We start from the raw sequence: 11,784 nt of genomic DNA, 5'->3' as shown, positions 1-11,784 counted from the left end.
TGGCTTTACCAAAGTCCCAAGCCGAAAACGCTCGCATAAAAAGCCCCAGAGTGGGATCAAACCCCAGCCTAACAAACCCCAAGAACCTGTAACTAAGAACAGCTTCGATATTCTTGCTCAATCCTCTGAAGATCAACCCCTGAACTCTGAGACCAACCCTGCTCGCCCATCTTCCTCATCCAATCCCCCTCCCTCAGATCCCCCCCCCCCAACCTCAATCCCCCATCATCATCCCAACTATTCTCAGCAGAAGTCAGAAAGAACCAGCAGAGATTCACAAGGATATGGAAGTCGATGGAAAGGTCGACCTCCCCCAGGACTTAGAGATCAATATAGAAGAAAGAAATCAAGTGCAACAAATGGAAGAAGAGCCAGAAAGCATAGATCTACACGGCCTGGATATTCTGGAACTAGAACTAGCTTGCAAGAAGAGAGCATACGATACAATATCAGAGACTCAACTCAATAAGCTCGAAGTGGTCATCTCGCGAGCCTATCATCAACATCAACTAGGGATACAACCAGGAAGTCAATGGGATGGCAGCCTACGCCCAAAGGATACTAAAAAGAGAGGAAGGAAAACAGATCTCCAGCGAACGATTGAGATTGGAAAAATCCTGGTAGATTCAGGCAGATATGCTAAGTTGACGAAATACTACAAGCCCTCCAATAATAGTTGAATCATGAAGCTTGTATCATGGAACTTAAGGGGGCTTAATAGCCCTGGAAAACTCAGGATGTTAAAAAACATGATAAAAATGGAAAAGCCACAGATGTGTTTTCTCCAGGAAACCAAATGCAATAGTTCTACTCTAGGCAGTATTCTCTCAAAAGCATGGCCAGGCTGTCGCTCAGTTGCAGTAGATGCCTCGGGAGCCTCAGGAGGGCTTGCTATAGCATGGAATACCCAAGCGGTAACCCTAACAGACTTTCATGCCTCTCATCACCTCATACAGGCGGCCTTTCATATATTGGGCACCAACATACATGGCAACTTATCAAATGTCTATTTCCCGCAAGATACAGGAAGCAAAATTGCACTCCTTGACACAATAGCAGCTCTGAGCAACAACAGAAGGCACCCATTATGGATTGTTGCAGGAGATTTCAACATGATCACTAAAATCGAGGAGAAGATAGGAGGGAGAATCAGAATGGAACTAGAAGTTGATCGCTTCAAGGACTTTATCCAAACTGCGTCTCTCATAGATATGCCATTCTGTAATGGTACCTTCACATGGAGCAATCGCAGAGCTGGCAAACAACAAATAGCTTCCAAACTGGATCGCTTCCTCATCTCGGACAATGCGGTTCATCTTGGAGGAGACATCTCAGCGGCTATCCTTGCACACACAGGATCGGATCACTGGCCGATTGCTCTACAATGGCAAAGACCAGGAGACTTGACAAAGAGACCCTTCCGCTTTGAAGGTTTTTGGCTCTCGCACCCTACCTTCAAAGACTTTGTCAAGACCATATGGACATCTTTTGTCCCTCCAGAAGGATAAAAAATGTATCAGTTCCAACAGAAGTTAAGATTTCTTAAAAATCACCTAAAAAGATGGAATAGGGAGACCTTTGGAAATATCTTTAAGGCGCAACAAGAGTTAAATCAGGAACTGATGGATCTGCAACAAAAGATTATCACAGAAGGGCATACGGAGGCTACCCTGGAACAGGAAAGGCTCATCCATAGCCAGCTCGAGGATAGAAGAAAGCAGGAGGAAATCTATTGGAGGAAAAAGTCAAGGGTCAGATGGCTGAAGGAAGGGGAGCGCAACACCAAATTCTTCCATAGAACCACGGTGCAGAGAAGGATGCATAATAACATACCCTTCATCCAGAATCAAGAAGGGGCAAAAGTAGAGAAGCATGAGGAAATCGAAGAGGTACTTCTCAGTCATTTCCAACAGGTCCACAATGAGCCTAGGGAAGATCGGCAACAGGCTATCAGGAAAATAATCAGCAATGTGCCAAAGCTCATCAAGGAGGAACATAATGAGCTTCTCATGCGCCCCATTCTCCCTCAGGAAGTGGATGATGCAATATCCCAGCTCAAAGAAGGAAAGGCCCCTGGTCCAGATGGATTCACCACCACGTTCTTTCATGCTTTCTGGGACATGATAAAGCTGGAGGTTTGGCAGATTGTTGAGGAATCAAGAGCCCTGCGCTGGCTTCTTCCCTCCCTCAACTCCACCTTCATCACTCTCATCCCAAAAGAGGAGGACTCTATCACCCCTGATAAATTCAGACCAATAGCACTCTGTAATGTCATCTACAAAGTTATATCTAAAGTCATCGCCAATAGGCTCAAGCCTCTCTTACCCCTACTCATCTCACCGGAACAATCGGGGTACGTGGAAGGACGACAGATAATGGATGGCATTCTCCTCACGCATGAGATAATACACTCCCTCAAGCATTCAAAGCAAACAGGTATGATACTCAAACTAGACCTCTCTAAAGCGTTTGATAAACTCAGCTGGACTTATATTCAACATATGTTAAAAGCTTTCGGATTTTGCACCATGTGGATCCGATGGATCATGAGCCTAATCACCTCCACTCACTTTTCCATCCTTGTGAACGGCATCCCCTCACGCCCCTTCAAACCCTCTCGAGGTATCAGGCAAGGGGATCCCCTATCCCCTTTCCTCTTTGTGCTTATGGCTGAGGGTCTTGGTAGACACATTAAAAATGCCCTCCATTCTCAGCAGCTCAAAGGTATTTCTGTTCACAATACCCCTGCCACCTCTCATCAGCAATTCGTTGATGACACTATGCTATTCGGCTACTCCTCTGTCCAGGAAGCCTCTCGTTTAAAATCCCTTCTCAATGACTTCTCTGAAGCCTCTGGCACCCATGTCAACTGCTCTAAATCGCAGATTTTCTTCTTTCACACTCCTCCCTCTGTTAAATCTATTGTCATTCGCATTTTGGGCTTCCCCTCTGCAACCCTCCCCTCTAAATATCTCGGAGCCCCCCTCACTGCCTCAGCTATAAAGCATCCAGCTTGGCGCTCTCTCCTAGAGAAGCTTGATTCCCGCCTCAACCTCTGGACATATCGATCTCTAAACTTAGCCAGTCGGGTGGTGCTCATCAAATTTGTCCTTCAGGCAATGCCTCTGTACCTTTTCTCTATCCTAGCCGCGCCCAAATGGGTCCTAAAAAGATTAAGGAACCTTCAGCGTGACTTTTTATGGGGCAGTTCGGCAACCAATCGCAAATGGGCGCTGGTCAAATGGACCACTGTATGCATGCCCAAAGACAAGGGGGGCATCGGGCTGAGGGACCCGGAGCACAGCAATTCAATCATGAACGCCAAGATCTGGTGGCAATGGATCACTAATCCAGAAAATCCCTGGGTAAAAATCTGGACAGCAAAATATGCCAACAACAGACCTCAAGAAGAGCTCATTAGACTTACTCCCACCGAAAAGGGGTCGCTAATATGGAATGCGGCCAAACAACATCATGAGCTAATTCAGCAGCACAGCTTCTGGGAAATTAGGAATGGTCGCACGGCAAGATTCTGGACAGATGCCTGGAACCAAATGCCCAAGCTCACCAGTGCTCTTCAACCACCTCTGATACCGGTCAGGCAGGAGCAGCAGCAGGTAAAAGTCCAACAATTTTGGACGCAGGAGTTGGAGCATGGATTCAGAAAATGGAGACAGAGTAACCAAATACTCAACAACACAAATATTCGGGAGGCAGAAGAGTTCGAGAAAGAGTTAAGGAAGAGAAGCATAAGGCATAATGAAGGCAATGACATCCTAAGATGGGGATACCAACCCAAAGGGACCTACACTACATCCGAAGCTTACAAGTTAGTCTGCAACCTCCCCACTTCTCCAGATCCATTTTGAAGCAAAATATGGGGTCTTGGATCGTGGCCCAAAATCTCCTACTTTCTCTGGCTGGTAGGACATAAAAGAATTCTCACATGGGATAAACTAAGGAGATGAAATTTTCATGGTCCCTCTATCTGTCACAACTGCTTTCAAAGCGAAGAAACTCTTCAACACCTCCTGGACACTTGCCCTCTAGCCAATCAGTTATGGGAAAAGGTGAGTTTCAGATGCCAGAAAAGATGCAGAGGGGATAACGACATCATCAACTCCATAAGACTATGGCCAAAGAACCCCTACAACTGTGAGACTCTCAACCACCTATGGAACATAATCCCCGGAATGGTCCTATGGAGCATTTGGAAGGAAAGAAACAAACGTATATTCAAAAACAAATGCTCTCCTACTGAAGAAATTTGGAAAAGACTACATGAGAATCTCAAAGAAACTATGTTGCTGCGAGCCTGGACAAAGGAGGATCTCCCCTCTACAGATAATGAAAAAAGCATTCTCGACAACTGGCAATTGCAACTGCCACAAGATGCTCCCAAGCACTGCCCATCTAATTGCAGCATCAAGGACAACAGCCGCTGGAACGCCCCTCCCATTTACTCATACAAACTCAACTTTGATGGGGCTTCCAAAGGCAATCCCGGAGCAGCTGGATTTGGAGGAATATTGAGGAACCATGAAGGCACTCCTCTAAAGATCTACTTTGGAAACATTGGATGGGACACCAACAACTCTGCAGAGCTAGAGGGACTCTGGCAAGGTCTCCAGCTAGCCTGGAATCTCAACCTTCAGCCCTTGATCGTAGAAGGCGACTCCCAGATTCTCATAAACATGGCTACTCGCATTCAGAACGGCTCTCAAGCTAGGAAGGTGGCAACAAGTTGGAGGCTAGAAGCGAGGCTAAATGCTATTGAACAAGATCTGCGCAATAACAGAGCCATCTCCTTCAATCACACAAAAAGAGAAGGCAACAAGATAGCTGACCTCCTGGCCAACATTGGAGTAGAGAATGATCAGACCTTTCTAGCCGGAAACACGGATATCATCCCGACCAATATCCAGTTCCAGGAATGCGAAAGCTTGATCCAAAGAGATGTAGTCTTCCCGGATGCGGGTGTTTGTACGAGTGGCAGCGAGGAGCCACATGTATAACATGTGCTGCCTCGTGTTCATCTGGAATTTTAATACCTCTCGCCGCTGAAGAGTTAAGTAAGGAGAAGCGATTGCAGAGCATTCAATGCTGCGCAAGGTGAAATGCGTAGGATGCAGAGGGCAGTTAAGGTGTTCGGGTTTCGAGAGAATTTCAAGCGGTTTAAGATGGAGGAGAGTATGTTGCAGGTCCCTGCTTAGAGCAAGGATCACGCTGCTCAGGCTCCCGTGGGCAATCTCCTCATTCACGCGGCAGTTCTTATGGATTCAGCAAGCTATCAGAAGGCCGAGGGAAGTCGCGAGCTAGTATACTCTATTGTATGTTGTTTTTGTTTTGGTGAGCTTCATCTCAGAATTGTGGCAAGAGGACTTATTGTTGTTGGGGGGCAACTCAATTCGGGAAAGAGCCCATTCGCAGCTCAGCTTCAAATCACCGGCTCCCCGGCAAACATGGTCAGACCAAGGCAATGGTTGCTCAGCAGGAGAGGGTCCGCTCGAGGAGGTTCTTCTCGCCGCCCTGGTGAGGAATTCCACCACCACTGCTGCTGCTATTACTGTCACAGAAGGATAGGGGCCACGTCCATCCAGGCAACTCAACACATGGAGGTGGGTAATACCAGCGCTGGACATCACTCTCTTCCAGCTTTCGGGTCTACCATCTTCACGCTTGGCAGTTCGAGGGACAATTCCTGCATCAATGCACACATCTCAGTTCTATTCACTGAGGATTTTCAGGAAGATGAAGGCGGTTCGGGCAGCAAGGAAGAGCTCCCAGGCGAACAGCCGGGAAAAGTCGAGAAAGACCCAGTGGGGGTACCTGAGCAGCCTCCCAAACGACCTCAGGAGCAGGAGGCGCCGACTTCAAAGAGGGATGTAGGGGAATAATGGGACGGCCTCCCCGAATACTACGGATGGTGCCGAATTATTGAGGAAGAGCCGGAGGACTAGCGTCCAAAGGCACACTCTGGCGCTCTCCACTTTTGTTCAGGTCTGGTATGGGTCTCTCGTTCCTGTCTGTGTCTGGTATAGGTCATATGTCTATGTTTGTGTCTCCCCAGTTTATATTCATGCTTATGTACGCACAGGTTATGTCAGTAGGTTCTGTAAGGGTGCTGTCAGTCTTCTAACACCCCTGCGAGGGTTGGATTTTTGTTCCGAAGCCCCTGCGTGGGCAATTTTTGTTTAATTGTGAACAATGTTATGTCATGTTATGATTTGGAAGAGGTTCTGTCTGGAAACGAGGCCCCTGCGAGGGCCAACTCTGAGATGTGAAATGCTAACCCAATGAGCCACAGTAGGCCTTGGGCAACTTGACTCTCTGCTTGTAATGCTTTCTTGTACATAATATAATAGAATATAATAGTTTTACCGAGAAAAAAAAAATTGTTGTTTAAAAAAAAACAAAATTAAAAAAAAATAATAAAAAAAAAAAACAAAAAAATCGATTGGAGGATTCTCAAGACGAGAATTATTTCTGATAGCTTTTAGTTGGCATCACATCTTTCTGTTGTATGCTTTATGATGCACTAATATGCAGGACAGAATTGCCAAGCACATGAGTTATCTGACACAAACAGGGAGTATTATTTTTCATGGTTGTGTTTAGGAATGGATTGAAATTGATATCATGAATTGAGTTACTTTCACCACTTTGATTTTTCCTAAATCTGTTTTATTTGGTATGAAATTTTTGCGTAAGAATCATGAAGGAAATGCGCAATTCTTCTTGAACAAACTTATGTTTTCTTTCTGCCAAGTTTTTTTTACAGGTTACAGGATAGCAAAGTGATCATTAAGGAGATTACATTGTGACGACAATTAGTCTTCCAAAGACTACATTCATGCAAATCCTGAAGACAAATCCATATCCATAACCACTACCTTGTACTTCCCTTTTGCAAAAAGATTTTTAATTCCACCAATCGTACATCCATAAGGCGTGACACTTCCATATCCATTTTTCACAGCAAGAGTTCTTATTCATACATCATGCATTTCCTTACATACATCCATTTTCCTTCTCATTACCAATCCCCTTCATTTCCGCCAATAAAACCCTGCTTGAGTCAAAGTCCTAGAGTCTATGTATCATTGAAAAAACACCAAGAGGCTTGCATGCCTTAATGGCAAGTACTCTTGCCAATGAACAATGGGAGTACATTAATATCCCTTGTTCGTTGGATCTTGTAGGTGACTCGACCACGACAAATTTATTCGTACCTACAAAGATGTGTTAGGCATCCTGACTCCCATTGGAATCAATGGTGGGAGCTCTTGTGTTGGCTAGGGGCATTCATTAATGGCCACTAAGTCAACAACTTCTTGCTATGTTCGACATCGACACATTTAATCACATAGTAAGATTTGTGCCATCGAGCGTTGAAGACTTGAAGACCCATATTTTGTAGCAGATGAAGCCAATTTCTTTTCATTATTTTTCAGTTTGTCATCACTTGAGGACAAGTCAATCAATAAGGCTGGGAGGGAAATGTAACTTATATATATTTTGTATACCTTCCAAGCCTTATAGATTTTCAGCCATATTTAGCAGACTCATCAGATTCATCATCCAGCAGCAGAAGATCCAGCAGCAAATACGACTTTCAGCCATGTTCAGCGGACTCCTCAGATTCATCATCTAGTAGCAGAGGATCCAGCAGCCGATACAACAATACAGCTCCATCTTTCATCCACAACTTGAAGAAAAAGCTTCAGAGTAGAATTGTGGCAGCTGAACATGCATGATTCATCCACCATTTTCCCAACCAAGTAAAGAAGACTATGAACAACAGTCTTTGCCACCACATGTGCACAACTCTCATCCATTTTTGGAAGGGTAAGTTAAGGTATGATATTTTCTAACTTTTAACCATTAAATTCCTTGAAAAGTTAGGATAATAATTTTTGGAAAAACTTCACTTCCTTTCCCCTTCTTTTCCCCATTTCACATAACTGCCCAAACCATCCGTTTAAGGGGAAGGATACATTTACATACATGCTTTGTCACATTCATATCCACAGTCATATATCACATTCTAAACCCCACTTACCTTCAAAATATATTCACTATTACATGAGCATACAAATGGCTTTGACAAAAGTATTTAAAAGATAATTGGATGCCAATACAATCATGGTTGTTACACAAGAACCAACCATGATGCATTCCTACAAAAATACTCTGCAACAAAAATCACATTATCAATACGCAAAGATCATACATTGAATGCAGCAAAAAAAATATGGTTGAAACACAAGAACCAACCAAGTTGTAATTCATCAAAATAACGCTTTGCAAAAGTTATGTAAATGATATCATGCAGAGTTTAAGCCAAAGCTCAAGTACCAAAAAGTAATGTAATAGATTGCATGAGGACATGCAATACCTTCAGTTTGGGGCAGATGTTGGGCCTCACAATGGTCCCTATTTTCACTCCATTATTCACCAATATCTTCACATTTTACCTTCATGTCACCTCCATTCCACCTCCATATCATTCCATTTACCTCATTATTGGGTTATAACTATGCTTTTCCAAAGTTTATTAATTCTTAACATTTTTAAGTGAATTTATGGCTAAACTTTAGAAAATAATATGCTTATACTTATACCTAACAATTAGAATGAGTTTGTTGACATGTGTAGGTACAAAGGAAGCTTCCAGGGCATCTTTATGTGGCTTTGAATGATCAAATTCGAATTTGATAAGATAAGCCTCATGGAAAAGATCATGGAGAAAATCATGGACCTCATGGAGGAGATCATGGAGGATAGGGTTATGTGTCTAGATGGTTGAGAAATGTATGGAACTAAAGAGAGATTAGTGGATCATCATTATGAGTTTGTTATCTCATCTCATTGTATAAATAGGAGTACCTCCTCCATTCCAAAGAGAGGACTCTTAGAGCATGTATCCAAACTTATGATGGAATAGAATAAAGCTTCATTTTACATATATTTCCATTATGTAGTTTTAGATTTAATTTTCCTTAATGTAGTATATGGAATAATTTGTCTTGTTCTTAAGAGAATTGAGCTCACTCTAAAAGGATGAGAGAAACATTTTATTTCATCTTAGATCTTATTTCATTTAATTGCTTAGATGTTTGAGGATTTGTTTATGATTGATGAATGAGTTTTAAATTAGAATCTTATCAGCATATGAGAGGACAACCAAGGGTCTAAGTTAGGCTCTCTCTCCATTTGATTTGCATGATAATTGAAATTCATTCTTTTGCTTTTATGTTTCAAGTATCATATGAGGAGAAACCAAGAGTCTAAGTTAGGCTCTCTCTCCATTGATTTATATGGTAATTGAAATTCATTCTTTTGTACTTTTATGTTTCAAGTCATTTCATTTCTTATGCTTATGAATGACTCTTAGTTTAGTTTGGATTAGTACACGAGAGGACAATCAAGAGACTAAGTTAGTCTCTCTCTCTCTACTTGAATCTGAACAATAATTAAGTTCATTCTCTTGTCTTCATTTCAAGTTTTTAGTTTTATGTAATCAATGATTTCTCTATGATACTGTAGGGAAGGACAACCAGGACCTCCTTAGTTAGGAGCCTCTTCCCTTGCATATTATATTGAATCTTAAATAATTTAGCTAGACATAGAGTTAGTTGCCTACTCCTGCATATATTTTGCTGGCATCATCACAAGCTTACGAGTTTCCCTGGTTGATTATTTAATGCAGCAATTTAAGCCCAATAAATTGCCCAACAGTCTATGTAATTAGAAACCATACGAAGGCAATGAGATGGTTGAAATCAAAAGGTGGCTAGTTAACTTGGCCACCTTTATTTAGTTGACTCCACTCAACCGAGATGTCACCCACACATGCGCACAGTAAACTCAAGCATAAGATGCCAAGGATAGGTAGTGTGAGTAAGAGTTAACTCTGATGCAATAATGAGGGATTAGGGGCCATGATAACCAAGTAGGTGGGGACCAACGGTCCGAATATGGGCAACGTACACCTTGCCAGCTCAGCACTCATAAACGAAAATATCCAAAAAGGGTAATGAGCACTCCTCCCTATGCATTCTCACCATCTTTTCTTCATTCTCTCCTCGTAACTCAGCCACAACAGTCTTCTTGTGCCCCCACAACCTCGTAAACATCATCCTCCATTGATTTCTTCCATATTCTTGCTCTCGGCATTATCTATAGGAGCACCTACAGGAAATCTACAAGAGGGACAACGGGCTTCTACAGGAGGGGTAGTGAGTCATTTTGAAGGGAGAAACCAAGATTTTTCGCACAAATTTCAATCTGAGGAGGTAGGGTTCATGCATGCCCCCTATTGAATATCAATATATGAAAGAAGTGGTCTCAATTTGAGGATGAAATAAGTCTTTATGAGGGCAGAAAATACATAAAAAAAAAAAAATATGTTTATTTAAAAAAAAAAACGCAGTCTCCTTTGTTTCTCTATTTTTCTCAAAATTCTTTGTCTCCACCTCCATATTTGGTGTTTCCAAAGAAGTGCAGGTAGTATGATAGGGGGGTTTATGAGAAAAGAGCCCACTAACTCCACCAGGCTCCATGCACATCCTCAAGTGGTGGACATATTTACAAGGGCAAATTGGATGAATTTCTTTGAGAAGTTTAGAGGGATTGATGATGAAATTGCCCAAGAATTTTCTCTCTCTCTGGTCCCTCACATAAGAACACATGACACTGTAACCATTAGAGGCCTCTCCATTCAAATAACCCTTGAATTCATCAGTAGGGTCACTACCCTTCCTCTTGGGCTGCCTTGGAGTAAAGATGAGAAATCAATTGGCTAGGCTGCCAAGAAGAAATTTTTCCAAGATAATGAAACCCCTGTTGAAGACAAGAATGGAATTAGGAGGGCTAGTATACCATATCCCTGGGATGATGTTAGATACCAAGTGATCAAATACATTTCTTGTGAGGGGAGGCACAACATTGTCTATGGTTATCATTTCAGAATCCTCCATGACTTGAGATATGGCATGGATACCCCAACACCTCAAAAACTCAGTATCCCTTACTTTCTCCTTTAGTACCTCATCGACTCCAACACTAAGGTACAAGCATGAAATTCATAGGAGCTAGATGACCATGGCCTAATCAAGATCCTAGTAGAAGAAGCCCTCCATACCCTTACACTCCCTATAGCATGGGAAGTTTTCAGAAATATGACAGCTGAGGATGACATCAAGGCATTAACTTATGATGTAAATCTTGCCGTCAGTGAGGAGGAAGAACAACAAGGGGGAGAAGATGAAGCCAGTGGTCACATAGCAGAGCACGAAGAGAAGGAGGAAAGAAAAGAAACAAAGGAAGGAAAGTTGAAGAGACAAAGAAGGAGGAAGAAAAAGAGACAGAAGAGGGAGAAAAGGAGGTAGACAAGGCAGAGCAAGGAGAAGAGTCCCCTGAAACTTTAGAAAGAGAAGCAGAAGCTACCCTCACTACCCTCAGTACACCAGTCAAGCCAAAGCAGAAGAGGAAAAGAAATACCTCCATGTATTTCAGGGCAAGGAAGAGCACAAGAATTAAAACAGGCAAACCTTAGCCCTGTTCAAAAGTCCCCATTACCATTGAAGATTCACCATCTGCCAAGGTGAAAGAATCTCCTTCCAGGACACCTATAACCTATGAAAGGGGGACTCCAAGATCCTCTACATGGAAGGGAAAGGCAATACTACAGGACCCAAAACCAAACCTACAGGAGGCTCAGATAGTCCTATAGGAGACACTGTCCAAACTACAGGAGACACAAAAGCTTGAGAAAAATAT

At 42.8% G+C, this 11,784-nt stretch overlaps 1 protein-coding gene across 1 annotated transcript; it reads left to right on the top strand.

Annotated features, from left to right (window-relative positions):
* Nucleotides 1-758: 758 nt before the first annotated feature.
* LOC149147288 (uncharacterized) lies at nucleotides 759-1,508 on the top strand. The gene has a single exon (XM_089441784.1). The coding sequence runs from the start codon at nucleotides 759-761 to the stop codon at nucleotides 1,506-1,508; it is 750 nt and encodes a 249-aa protein (XP_089297910.1).
* Nucleotides 1,509-11,784: the final 10,276 nt, after the last annotated feature.

The sequence above is a fragment of the Pinus tabuliformis genome, chromosome 9 (assembly GCF_031772625.1).
Source record: "Pinus tabuliformis cultivar Carrire ecotype Pingquan chromosome 9, CPIR1, whole genome shotgun sequence".
Lineage (NCBI taxonomy): Eukaryota > Viridiplantae > Streptophyta > Pinopsida > Pinales > Pinaceae > Pinus > Pinus tabuliformis.
Note: the sequence above shows the minus strand (reverse complement) of the source record. Positions and strands in the feature narration are given on the sequence as shown.

Bases quoted from the DNA above. Each gene is read 5' to 3' on its own strand.
- LOC149147288 (XM_089441784.1), top strand. From the start codon at position 759: ATGGAAAAGCCACAGATGTGTTTTCTCCAGGAAACCAAATGCAATAGT.